This window comes from Diorhabda sublineata, chromosome 9 (genome assembly GCF_026230105.1).
Source record: "Diorhabda sublineata isolate icDioSubl1.1 chromosome 9, icDioSubl1.1, whole genome shotgun sequence".
Taxonomy (NCBI): Eukaryota; Metazoa; Arthropoda; class Insecta; order Coleoptera; family Chrysomelidae; genus Diorhabda; species Diorhabda sublineata.
Window position 1 is genome coordinate 23,159,887 of NC_079482.1, and position 14,850 is coordinate 23,174,736.

The 14,850-nt window shown below is 35.0% G+C and overlaps 1 protein-coding gene across 2 annotated transcripts in view; it reads right to left on the bottom strand.

Moving 5' to 3' along the window:
* Window positions 1-14,850, bottom strand: part of LOC130449044 (amyloid-beta-like protein) — a 176,897-nt gene that overhangs the window by 50,798 nt on the left and 111,249 nt on the right. For both annotated transcript variants that reach the window (XM_056786685.1, XM_056786686.1), the window contains exon 2: window positions 6,395-6,613. In XM_056786685.1, the coding sequence (XP_056642663.1) occupies window positions 6,395-6,613 (219 nt within the window). The remainder of the gene's footprint in view (window positions 1-6,394; window positions 6,614-14,850) is intronic.

Below are 14,850 nucleotides of genomic sequence, written 5' to 3' on the forward strand. Positions count from 1 at the left end.
AAGTTCACGATGGAGAACGGAGTGGATGACCGCGGGTTTTAGATGCGACTGCCCAGAAGACCAACAATAAGCCGCTTAAAGATCGGAGAGTCATTGTGTATAAACTTGTTGTTTGTTTCCCATGACACAATAGAAAGAACTTCAACAAAAACGTAAGTAAGGAGCCTTAACAGTCTCTTCAACAATATAAAGGGGCAGACAGGCAACGCGGATAAGTTGTTGGACACTGTCTAAAGTATTTTATAATCGGAAGAGGGTACTCCTCGTTTCAAGGCAACCAGGAACGACAAATATTGTGAATCATTGACCAATATCCACCGAGAAAACCAGAGTCTTCGGAGAAGAGGAGTATTACTTATAGTGCAAGTTCATTCAGCAAATGCAGGACTTTTGCTGAAGGTAGGACGGAAGTTCACGATGGAGAACGGAGTGGATGACCGCGGGTTTTAGATGCGACTGCCCAGAAGACCAACAATAAGCCGCTTAAAGATCGGAGAGTCATTGTGTATAAACTTGTTGTTTGTTTCCCATGACACAATAGAAAGAACTTCAACAAAAACGTAAGTAAGGAGCCTTAACAGTCTTTTCAACAATATAAGGGGGCAGACAGGCAACGCGGAGAAGTTGTTGGACACTGCCTAAAGTATTTTAAAATCGGAAGAGGGTACTCCTCGTTTCAAGGCAACCAGGAACGACAAATATTGTGAATCATTGACCAATATCCACCGAGAAAACCAGAGTCTTCGGAGAAGAGGAGTATTACTTATAGTGCAAGTTCATTCAGCAAATGCAGGACTTTTGCTGAAGGTAGGACGGAAGTTCACGATGGAGAACGGAGTGGATGACCGCGGGTTTTAGATGCGACTGCCCAGAAGACCAACAATAAGCCGCTTAAAGATCGGAGAGTCATTGTGTATAAACTTGTTGTTTGTTTCCCATGACACAATAGAAAGAACTTCAACAAAAACGTAAGTAAGGAGCCTTAACAGTCTCTTCAACAATATAAAGGGGCAGACAGGCAACGCGGATAAGTTGTTGGACACTGTCTAAAGTATTTTATAATCGGAAGAGGATACTCCTCGTTTCAAGGCAACCAGGAACGATAGATATTGAGAAACATTGACCAATATCCACCGAGAAAACCAGAGTCTTCGGAGAGGAGGAGTATTACTTATAGTGAACGTTCATTCAGCAAATGCAGGACTTTTGCTGAAGGTAGGACGGAAGTTCACGATGGAGAACGGAGTGGATGACCGCGGGTTTTAGATGCGACTGCCCAGAAGACCAACAATAAGCCGCTTAAAGATCGGAGAGTCATTGTGTATAAACTTGTTGTTTGTTTCCCATGACACAATAGAAAGAACTTCAACAAAAACGTAAGTAAGGAGCCTTAACAGTCTCTTCAACAATATAAAGGGGCAGACAGGCAACGCGGATAAGTTGTTGGACACTGTCTAAAGTATTTTATAATCGGAAGAGGATACTCCTCGTTTCAAGGCAACCAGGAACGATAGATATTGAGAAACATTGACCAATATCCGCCGAGAAATCCAGAGTCTTCGGAGAGGAGGAGTTTTGCTTATTCACGACAATTCTCGACACATTTGGGTGGATTGTTTCCATCCATCTCCCATAGAGCCCCGACTTAGCTTCCAGCGATTATTCTCTGGCAAGCGCTTCAAAAGAGACAGTGAAGTAAGAGCAGAGGTCACACGCTTCCTCAACTGATTGGCAGGAGAATTCTTTGTCAAAAGTGTGTCGAAAAAACTGAAAACTTGGCAGAAAAATAGACAATGTGTAGGCTTTTAAATTATATATAAATTGCAATGTTTGCAAGTTGTAAAAAATATGGAAACTTTATATTTATTAAAACCTTCGTGTCTAGTTGAGATTATTGTATATTACAAATTAAAAGTAGGTGAAATTGCAGGGCGCGATAATCAATCCTGCTTTTTTTTAAATGGCAGAGTAAAATAAACGAATGTATTTTTCAGAATTTTATTGTTATAATCTTATTGTATATTGAAAAGCATAGTCAGAACGTAATTGTAATTAATCGTTTTTTAAAATTAACACCGGTCAGAAGGCATCCTTGACTCATTTGCTTCTTATGACAGACAAGTAACTATTTAAACGTATTGTGAACGTAAAGGCGTCGGTAATCGATGCGTCATTTCCACAAGTTTCCTTTTTGTTATTGGTGAACGACGACAGAGGGAGGCGGGATTAGAGGAAACCCATCAATATCGAATAAAGGACAATAATTTTTTTGAGAGTAACGGCAAGAGAAATCTATTGCACCAAATCAGAAGTTTTATGTGTATTTTGATATGTTTCAAACGCAGGTTTTTAGCTTATTCTACTAATTATGTCAACTCTACTCTATAGAACCACATAATTAAGAAAAATGCCGTAATGAAGAATTTGTTTATTAGTCCGATGAAGTAAGATCAGAAAATCTATCAATGAGAAAAATAAAAAAAGTAGGGGTTACAATTTTTTTTACGTAAGTGCACAGATCTATTATCGCCTTCCCATATTTCTGACCAAATCCCGTGAAAGCTCGAAACGCAGCTTGAAAGCACTAAAATTCGATGGTATTTTTGCTAATAACTTTTTCTGACGTACTCGCATAAAAAATCGTAGAGATCAAGTTCATAGGAAATTTTATGCCCTTCGCGATGACGGAAGTCGACTTGTGTTATGAAAATCTTTTCGACTTGATATTTTTCGAAAAATGAAAATTTTTTCGAAAGGTCGTTTTTTAATTTGCAACCATACTGAAAATATCTGTATCGAGATCAAAACGTAGGGAAACATAGACTGTCTGCTATAGAAAATTTAACGTTTTAAAATTTAAAATTTTTCAATAGAACGGTCACAATATGAAGTGAATTTTGAGCTTCTATATTTCGGCATGTAATTATCGTATTTAAAAATTTTTTTTTTTTTGAAATACGCATTTTTTAACGCCAAACACATTTCAAATTTAACTAAAATGTTTAACTTCATTTTTCAATACAAAAATGAGGAAAAACAACAACAAAAATTTTTTTGATGTTATGTAAAATCTATATTTCGATATCGTTAATGTTTCGAAAAGGACGCGTGATTAGAAAAAAGCATATTTATCCGATTTTCAAAATGGTTGCCAGTTAAAAAATTACCTTTCGAAAAAATTTTCATTTTGTGGAAAATTTCAAGTCGAAAAGATTTTTATTACACAAGTCGTGTAGAGCATACAATTTCCTATGAATTTGATCTCTACGATTTTTTTGTGCGAGTACGTCAGAAAAAGTTATTAGCAAAAATACCATCGAATTTTAGTGCTTTCAAGCTGCGTTACGAGCTTTCACGGGATTTGGTCAGAAATATGGGAAGGCGATGAGTGGTCGGTGCACTTACGTACAAAGAATTGTCACCCCTACTTTTTTCAATTTTCTCTTTTATAGTCCCTTCCTCGGACAATATGTAGTGTAAATATAAAAGGCCAACTATAACCGAACAAAAATTGTTGGAATATTAATTTGTAGTAGGGAGATTCAAAAATGATCGAGACAAAAGCTGTAGATGGCGCGCTTGTATGTTTTGAAGGTCGTTGCTCGATTATGTCTCAACTGAGTCCTTACTCCTAACTAAAGGACGTTTCACGCGCGTGCTAAGAACAGGGATGAAGGTCATATGCCGTCCATCATACTTCAACGTATTGTCATTCGTTTATTGGTGTGGAAAGGCATCAAAATACTTCCAGACATACGACATAAAATCAGTAATGAGTGTCTGAGTAGATCTGCTGTATTGAAATGTGTCAAAGATGGCCGCGAAACAGTCGAGAATGCACCGCATGATTGTCGACCGCGAACCAGAATTTCACTAGACAACATACGCCGCAAAGAACAATTAATTTTGGAAAACCGTAGGAGGAAAAATTTTGGTAGTAGTATTGGTAATGTAGAGTCCATCATCCACAAACATCTTCAATATCGTAAAATAATGGCGGTTGGAGCTTATCGCCGTTTGCTGATGCAATACGAGGTGGAGAATCTTCGAAACCCGAAAGTAGGGTGACGTCTAAAGGGTAGCCAGTCAAAGATAACCAGGTCCGCAGATTATGTGTACTGTAATTGGAACCGACGGGAAGTGTTGTACGTTGGGGTGGAAGATAATAGAATATCCTATCAGGACTTTTACCCTGCTACTACGACACGTTTGGATCACTAAAGGAAGTCTTCAAAAATCAACGCCAACGACGAGGTAGAGTTTGTGCGCACATGACTGTCCGAGTTATCCAAATAATTGTGTATCAGACCGTTTGTCACCTATATTTGAACCGTCCTCGTATATTTTTGGAAAAGGATTTTATTATATTTTGCACTAAACACATCGGTACATTTTTTTCAACGAAAACCGATACATACTGCTAGTTTGGAAAGCGGCTAAAAATCTAAAAGGACTAATCTCATAACGATCTTGCAATACTATGCAGGATAATATATCCTGGTTGCTTTTAATTATCCTAATGAATGTTATCATGGTTTGGAAATCGAAAATTACGGAGGCGAATCAAAAATGTTCACTTTCTTGACCAATAGAAGGTGAGTAGACATGTATGAATTCCATTAATCTCGTTTTTCAATGGTGCTCAAAAAAACGCATAAAAGAATTTAATTTTCTCCCACTAGATTTTTAATAATAGAGTTATAGCGAATAAAGAGCTTTCCGCAGTCCATCCATAAAATTTAAATTGTTAATGAGGCTAACCGCTTTAATCTAGCAGGCCACTTTTTCCTTTGCTTTTTTCTGTTGTTTTTGTTTTGATCCCAGATTTTCCAGCTTTTCTCTAAACGGCTATCCAAATATATAGTGTTTTCGTACTTTTTAAACTAACCGACGTATGCATTGTCGCGATGTAATTAAAAACAGTATTTACCCCCTTTCGCATCATAAACATGTTGAGCATTATAGGATATATTAAAGTTAATAAAAACCGTAATATATTGTTTGAATCCGAAGAGTATGAATTTGAACACACTAAACTCGCCAATATTCAAGGAAATCTGAGAAAGAAAAGAAACCGTAGCGCAAGGAGGTAAATCGTCGAGATGCAACCTGAGATACAGCGTGTACTCGCCGAAACCATTAATGAAGAGCCCGGAGTCATTAGTGGCTACCACCAAATGATCCAAGACGTGGAAACAATGCTTATTTGCTTCTTTGATAGCTGCGCGGTGGTCCATAAAGAGTTCGATCCACCAGGATAGACCGTGAATCCAGTATTCAATCGTATAAAATAAAAAATTAACGCAATTTTATTCGATTGAGGACGTCCAAATAACTGTGACGTGGATGCTGTTTTAGTCAAAGACTACATCGTCTGACGAAACCACTGGAGTTGGTGTATTAGTTTGGATGGGAAGGAGATCATATTCACCACATAATTTCATGATAAAAAATAGATTTACACTATCAGTATCATTACTTTATTATCAGACTTTTCATTGGCAGATTACGTATTTCTAGAGACCTGCCTCAAGTACCTTATTTAGTAAAATCAATAAAAACATCATTTTTAAATACTTTTGGGAATAAATTTAATTTTTTTGGTGAGTTTGGTGTTTTCTATTAAAATGAAGATATATCTTATCTTGACAACTAAAGTTGATATGTAAAAAAACTTCTCATTTTCTTGTTAAACAGAAAATGATATTCCTCAAACATATAATGATCATAGCAAGTCATATCTATCTAGGAATAACGTTGAGACAAACAGGATAAAGGAAAGGATACAAAAAGGTTATCAAGTCTATGGAAGAAACAAAAACTTAACCAAACAACACAAAATTAAAATGTACAAAACCCTAATAAGACCAGTAATCACATATGCGATGGAAACATCAGTAATAAACAAAAGAGAAAAAGAAGAACTCAAAAGAAACGGAAGAAAGATAATGAGGTCCAAACACAAGACAAGAAGGAGAAAGAAAAGAAAAACGAAGAAATAGAGAGAGAACTGGGGAAGGAATGGGAAGGCTCAACTGGGCCGGGCACTCAATATAGAAAACTGGAGAGCAAAATGCCGGAACCGAAAAGAATGGAAAATAATAACAAAAGCAGCCAAAACAAACGACAAACTATAAAGAAAATAAAAATTAGAAAACTAGGAGTAATCCACCTCAAAAAAAAAAGGATTTAAATCGACAAAAGCGATAGCCATAATCCACATGGGATTGAAAGGCTTGATGATGATGATGATAATGAAACATATAATAAAACCATATATTTAGGTTGAAACTACTCGTAATTTCATAGAAGATTTTTCATAGATATACAACTCTTCGTTCAACATTCAACAATTTTTACATAAAACTTGCAATACAAATTCCATGAAACTTACCTTTTTGCAATAGTTGAGAATATCCATTTTATCTTTGTAACAAGTTGCCTTCGAATAAAGATCTGAAAACCATTCTCCCTGTTCCGTCATGTATTTGGGATGGTAGGCCTCTTGGCCGTGAATCCCGGAATCGCACAACATAGCTACCTGTGGTTCGAAATGAGAAACGGCTCCTCCATTAGCGCTTCCCAGACCACCATTATCCTGCAGTCCCAGACCCTATAACAATATAAAATAATTATGGCTATGAAATGGCGAAGAAAATAAAGACAAAGATATAGTAAAATTTAGAGTATTTGATTTAATTCCTTAGGAGTACAAATCTTGGCTTCTTTTGATCGATGGCTATCGGACTGGGGTTTTAAGAACGCTTGAGTAACTTCATGTAATTTGAGCCAAAATACATTATGATTCGATTTTGAATGACAAGACTAAGTATTACTTGTCAATAGTCTCTAAATGGAGTTTTTTTCTATGTAAAAAGCAAGCCCAAGAGGGTGAAGTTTTTTACAATCGAGTGATTCGAGTGGTGGCTGCCGTGTGGCATCTCCAGACGGCAGCGGTGATTTTAATATTTTATGTCCAAACAGGATCAAATCTTAAGCTTCAATGCCAGCCTTTTATTGAAAAAATAGCAGCCTGGGTCTTTGCTGCATTAAACTCAAGCAAATTGTTTCCACGGTATTGACATCAAATCTTTCTGAGGTGTGTTCATCGGAAGCGACCTGGATGGATCGGTCTTTAAGAAAGCTACTAAGCCAGTCGATAAGTGAGGATAACAAACCATAGGATCTTAATTTAGTTAGAGTTGTCATGCCAAATCCTACCAAACGCCTTCGATATGTCAAGTGTAATTGCTTTGGATTCCCCATATTTTTCTACAGCTTCAGTCCCTGGTTGATCTATGTTTTGATTTGATGTTTAATAACTTTTTCCATGATCTTGGCAATGGCTGAGACTAAAGCAATCCAACTGTAGTTATTGGGAACCGTCTGTTTTCCTTTTTTTTTTTGAATACAAGCAACTTTCCAATCTTCAGTTAATTTGCATACCGGACCTGTTAGTTCAGCTGCGAAATTCTTCAATACGATTAGTGGTGGTCCATCTGGGCCAGTTTCTTTATTGATGTTCAAACCTTTGGGAAATTTTGCCGGTTTCTGGCATAGATGCACCAACTCTAGGCAGGCTTGGTGGTAGTTTGAATTTGAAGCAAACATGCGACCCAACAAGTCCGTCTTCTCTTTCGCGGAATTTTTGATTTGCAACAAAAGCCTTGGCTGACTGTTATAGTTATAAATTGATGTCCAGGTTTATATTTATCAATTAATTTACCTCTTAGTATGAATAACGTCTTACTGGCGTACAAAGTTTATCGTTTATCTTTTTAGAATTCTTTCTACCTGGGTATAAAGCAGTCAGATGTTCCCCCACCGGCCATTTTTCCTTGTATACTGTAGATGTAGTATAGAGAAATTAATGTTTCTTCATACGTTGCTTTCAGACACGTCAGGCTTTTTTTTTTTCGAGATAAAAAATAAATTTGAATGATTCTGGAATTCATCCAGATACCAGAAAAAAGTATATTTCTATTTCGAGCTGTCAATGTAACGTTACTTCATTATTCATTCCTTATACCATTTTTTGACAGCATTTATTCCATTTCCAGAGTACTCAATCAAGTGTATTCAGAATGAGGAATATGTGAGGTGGATTGAGAAGTGAAATGGATGACTGCGGTGAGTAGCACAATCCGTATTGATTATAAGGGCGAATTAAAGGACGATAACGGTTTAAGAGGATAAATACCACCCGCAGGGGAAGTGACACAACTTGTAGTATAGGTTTCGTTTAAGGCGATTAACTTTTTAAATACCTATACACTATGTAGATGTTTATTTTAGTCAACTATAATTGATTTTGTAATAAAACGTCACTCATTAAATGGTTCAATATGGTTCAATTAAAATTTTAATGTTTTCTATGATACCGACCAAGTCGTTAGATCATTAAAATCAACTTTCGTAAGATCATATTTTTCTTTTTCAACTGCTTACAAAAGTCTAGATGTGACTAACTTGATATTTTCTGCCATCCAGATGACTGATGTTTCAGTGATTTTTTTGGATCTGATGTCTTCGGATTGTCTTCATGAATATTTGCTGTTAAACATGCTGATGAAGGAGTTTGTTACTGATGACAGTCCCACCATACAAATAGCATCATAGTCAAAGTGTCGTATGTTTCTTTGTATATTCAGTCTTTTCCAAATGATCCCAAATTACTTGGTTAAAGCCCAGCGATGTCCGGGAAGTTTTCATACCAATTCCACTAGATTAATTCAAAACTTTTATAGGATTTTTCATTGATACGCTGGATGCAGCAAGACCAATCTTCCACAACTTTTACATCATCATCAATGTAAAACAATGTAATTATTATTATAAAATGAATCAAGTTACAAAAAACATCCACTAACAAAAATTTATGAAAATATTGTGTTTTCCGTGATAATTGAGGCGTTCTATATTTAAAACTCGCTCTGATATATTATTATCTCGTTTTTCCGTCCGAATCTAATCTAGATCATTCATCTCTTTGATTACACTCATTTTGTACCTGCTTCTTTATCCTACTGTCCCGAACCTTTCTCTTATAAATTTTAAATCCGGCAGGGATTTAGCCCTTTTAAACCTAAAATGAGGCTTTGGACCGTTAATATACCCATACAACTTGAACTTAGAATGTTCAAAATTAATTTAGTTTTCCTACTTATATATACGTGATACTTTATGAACCTTTATTCCACATAATGTTTTTGTTAGTCGGTAGAATTTATGGCTTAGATTAATTGCACACACACCGATATTGGACGGCTGATTTTATACCGGCATACGTCACTAAATACACACTTAAACACTCACCGATTTTTTACCGACCATTCCAACTCGATGAAATAAACTAGTTTTGGTAGTGCGTGCTTCAACTTCTCATGGAGTTCGTTAAAAAATGTTATAGACAGTTTGAGGAAGTTGGAAAACTTCACGCCATCACGCCTTAGTTCTTTAAATAAAGTGCAGATTTATACTGTGCGCTCAAAATCGGTGTGTGTGCAAATAGCCTTACATAATTGGCTATAAGTCATATAGGCACCAAGCACATTTCTATGTTTGTACTGAACTTTATTGCTAGTCGTAAAAACATCGATTTCAAACTGACTCCAACCTGAAGATATCAGTATTTACCAATAGAAATGTATTTGTTCATACTGTAAAAGATTCTACCCAATACTCCCATGCAAGTGGATTTTGCCACTGTGTACGGAGACTTTGTACCATAATTTATGACCGCACAATTTTGGGACGCTTAATTCAAATTCAAAGTTCACCAAATGGTTCTGGACGATCGTCGGATTAACGTAAGAGACATAGAAGTGGCTATTAGCATATCAATTGAATCAATTGAGTCAAAAGCGCATCGAATCAACATTTCCCTAGTCCTATTGAAGCGGTTTAAGCAAAATGAGTGGGATTTTTTGCGTCGATTCACAAAATAGATTGGAAAATGTAAACCCGCTCCGAAATCAGCCGCAAGACACAGACATTAAAGGAGAGCATTTTGAAAATGAAAATGATCATAAAAAAATGTTGTTTCTTTGTTAACTTTTCACACAACCCTCGTGTTTAACAATAGAACATTAATTTAGTTACTTTCAACTTTGATTCATTTATATGTACGCACCATGTGTTACCACAGACCTTTGTCTTCAACAATTTATCTAATGGTGGGTCCACACGATACAGACTTTTGTTCGTACTGAAATCTGTACAGACTATGAAGTCGGATTAAAAAAAATTGGATGGAATGCCTGTACAGACTTTTCATTATTTTTCGTTCGAAAATACAATTTGAATTTCTAAGCTACGATAAATACTCAGACTTACATGCATACTCCGACTTTTGGATCGCACCGACATTTGTCTGTACTGTATAGCATGCACAGACAAAATTCTATAGAATTTTATCGAATTCTGTATCGTGTGGACCCACCATAATAGTCACACATCCGTTTTGCAACACGAGATAATGAAAATTTCCACGTGTCGTTGAGGTTTTGTGTGTTCTAGATGCAAGTTCGTCTGTACACGAGTGTAAACAACATTGAAACTCATGACGCTACCTATTAACTACATAATATCATATTTACAGATGCCCCTAATGGTTCTATCGAATCTTTTTGAATTTTCGTTGCTGCAAATGCCTCTAATCTCAAGTATTCAATCAACGTGTCAAACACAATCCATTTTGAAACGGAGATCTGATTAGAGCTTGTTTCGATTTATAAATGAATCAGGGACGAAGCAAAAAAGCATCCCTCTTAAATGTATTTCTAGATAGCCGTATCATAAGATCTATAAAAACGTATTTTTTAATTGAAGTTCGAACTTTTGTTTCAAGAATCTCTTTCCACCATTTTCACCGAAAATACGATCCATATAGTAATGAGTAAGTCGTCGTTCAGCCTCCAAAAGCCGCTATGTTCATTTTGGATAATTTTTAAGGTGACATAAATATTTTTCATTGTCAATATAAAACTAGGGAATCATTAAACGAAAATTATTGAGAGATTTTATTTGTCGAAGCATTATTCTAATCAAAAGTCTGATATCTTATGCAGAAATTATTTTATTATTTGTTAAACACATAGTGGATGTTTTTTACATGCAAATAGCTGTTTTCGTAAACTGAAAAAACACAAGAAAGTTGCAGAAAAATCATTTTATTTAAGTAAATAAAAAAATTTATTAAAATGTATCATAAACATAACATTAAAATTGAAAAACAAAGTAAAAATCAATTGTTATTATTTATTTCACATGGATATTGAAGTCTATAGTCTATTTATCTAAGAAAAATGGTAAACCAAAACATATTGACGTATAGTGTACGTGATCAGAGTTGAAAACCTCAAAGCCGAGCATGTAACAGGACCGCACTCCGCAATTAAAAAATAATTTGCGGTTTCCCACAGTATAGCGAAAATCTCCGCGCCACGTTTCGCCCGGGATGTTCACGTGCTCATCACGCACTGATCATTATTTTCGTTAGATTTTTAAACACATTTTGGTCAAACATTGGACACAGTGGTTTTTGGATGCGCAACGACGAAGTCCAAGTTGTGTATTCTTAATAGTTGTAGTGTAGTTTGCAATTAATTGTGAATATCTGAGAGTAATATAACCCAACGTCTAATCCAAAGCTTAGTAGGGTCACTTTCGATATTATATATTTGAATAATAATCAGAATAGTTCCTAGAATTTTCATAAATGCATCTACATAAGTTTTCGGTCTCTCATTGGCCTTTTATAACCTCAAGCTGTGCAGAACAATAAAAAAATGTTAGGAATGGTCAAAAGCCCTCTGTTTTTTTCCAATAACAATTAAAAGCATTATGGAGCAGCTCCATATTTAGTTTATTTAACCATCGAAAACAAAACCTCTAAATTTGATTAAGCTTTAGCTTTTCGGTTAAGAACGCTTCACGATTCACTACGCAATCATAATTGGACCAATTTAAACTCTTTTGAATAAATTAAAATGGCACAAAAATAATTAGGCAACAATCAACAATGAAATTAATGAGGTAGTCTATCAGTGTAGTAGATTATTACTCATTATATCTTCTTCCAAAACGAAACTCCCGCATAATCTGAAAAATATTCTCCGAAATTCGTCTGTCACAAGTAATAAGAAATAATTTCATTTTCCAACAGCTACAAAATTGCGTTAACTCGAACTTATTTTCCAAATATGATATACAAAAGGATGTTCTCGGTATAGTAATTTTGAATAAGGGAAGTAACTAAGTACTTCATAAAATTTATGTGAACCTCCTTTGTCTTATTTATCATCAATTTTGAACGGAATTGAGCGAAGGAACATGCATAGCCTCTCAAATTACTCGAGATATATAAGCGAGTAAACTTACAAAACGATGCATCATTTTCATTTAATTACGAGTCATTATATAAAGCCAAAATATACGAAGGCATACCAGTTGCTTAATAAAATGAAAGTAAGTATTGGATATGAGTCTTCCCGAATATTTGTTAGCTAAAAATAAAGATCTTATATTAAATCTTCGATTTTTATTGAGAAATTAATTTATAAAATTAACACAAAACGTTCAATAGAACCCCTAGGAGCAATTTGACGAAGACGCCATTCATGGTTTAAGATCTCAAGAAAGCATAACCATCCTTTTAAGAGAAGATGACCGATAAAGAAGAAGAATATGTCTTGATATTACTAGTTTTTTCATCAATGTTTGCGCTTCATTAGCATAGAAGGATGTCAAATTGATGCCAACAACACCATGCAGACATCTTCAATAAGTAGTACAATTAAGAATAAAGTTTTCTTTGCAAATGAGTCTTAACTAAGAAAAAGACATTTTTTTACCAATAATCAATTTTATTCATCAATATAGTCTCCTCCAAGAGCAATCCAATCATTTCAACGCTTCTCTACCTTTTCGATGCCGTGCTCGCAGGAGGATATGTCTTTTGTCTCAAAATAGGCTTCAGTTTCAGCAATTGCTTCTTCATTTGAGCTAAATTTCTTACCAGCGAACAATATTTTTGAGATTAGCGAATAGCCAGTAGTCACTCGGGGCCAGATCCGGACTATACGGTGGATAAGGAAGCGTAATTTAGCGATCGATGCCATCGACTTGTGAATCGATGCATTTTCTTGGTGAAACAATGTTTTTTTCTTCCGATATATGAGGCCGTTTTTCCTTAATTATGTATTTAAACGATTCAACTACCCTTTTGGAGATAGTCGATGAACAATATTCCATGCACATCTCCAAATAATGCAGCCATAAGCTTCTCAGTTGACTGTTGTGCCTTTGGACGCTTCAGACGTGGTTCACCGGCTGCAGTCCACTCAGATGATGATCGTTTTGATTCCGGAGTGAAGTGATGGATCCATGTTTGATCCATTGTCACATATTGACGCAAAAAATCTGATTTATTACCAAACAGTGCTTTGTATCATTAACAGGTTGTTGTTTTTGATAAACTGTGAGTAAACACGGCACCCAGTTTGAAAAAAGGATTCTCAAGCTCCACAATTTCAATTTACGATTAGATATAACCAATTTGTGGACTTTTTTGATGTTTCCACCATCATCGGTATCAGTACGCCTACGTTTAAACTCAGCAAACCCATAAGATCTTTTCGATGGAGCAGAGTCCGGAAAACACTTTTGAAGCCATTGCTGAGCTTGTACAGTATTTGTTTCATCAATCCATTGCTTTGAAAATTACAAAAGTAGCTTCACTTGAATGGCTGTCACTTTTTTCAGATTAATCGAAATGTCATGAAATTTTACGCCATCTATGTGTCAGTCACACGACTTATTGAGTGTTGTAGTAGATATTAATGTTGAGATTGTAAAATTTCTATAAGAAATCTTCACAATTTGTTGTTGGTAACGTTTTATAACGATAAATGTATAACATTTAATTTGCTACAGCTTTTATTTTACCTTCTTATCTACAATTAATATTCAACAAAATGAAAAATACTAAAATTATGTCAATTTACGTGAAGGATAAAACTCTAAGTGGGCTGAATCTAAATAAATATTAGGGAAAATGAGCAAACACGAAATACCTCGGATATTTAGTCAAAGTTTAACTAACCAACCTATTTGTTCTAAAGCTAGTTGACATTCTAACAGAGAAGATACCACTAACAAGTTTGTGGTATTTTTAGATTTATTTGAACAGAACATAAAGTGTAAATGTTACGGTTGTTTCTAAATATTATGCGACCCAGATGGTATTTGAATAAACCATATTTGGAAGAGAATTTATAATACACTTTACAAATAGGTTACTGAAATTAACAGTAGCTTGTAAATATTTTTCGGTTATTTTTTCAACGTAGTTTCTCTATACCATTTGCATAAAGGAATTGCAGCAAATTTGTGATACTGTAGGTAATTTGGAATACTTTCATATCTAAATTAATATAAAGGAAATCTGTGTTTTTATTCCCTAAACATCATAAGACACACGAAGCCATACAGTGCTTGAAACAGGACGTCATTTTGACATTCCGACTGCCAGCCTTAAGGAAGCACATTTGCTCTAACTTTTTCGGTAAGAATTAAATTGAAAATATATTAATGCATCTAAATGTTTTGAAGGCTTTATCAAAAGTAAAATCGAAACGTCAAATTTTATCTTCCAAAAATTACTAAAAAAAACTATTTTTAAACCAAAAGAGTACATTTAGATGCATTAATATATCAAATGGTCTAAGAAATAAGAAATTAAAAATATATTGGCTGTTATCCGTAAAATATTTATTCTTCATTCTTCTTCTGAAACAATAATTTGTTCTTTTGAACGTTTCATAGCTACAACGAATTCAGTAGCGTTGG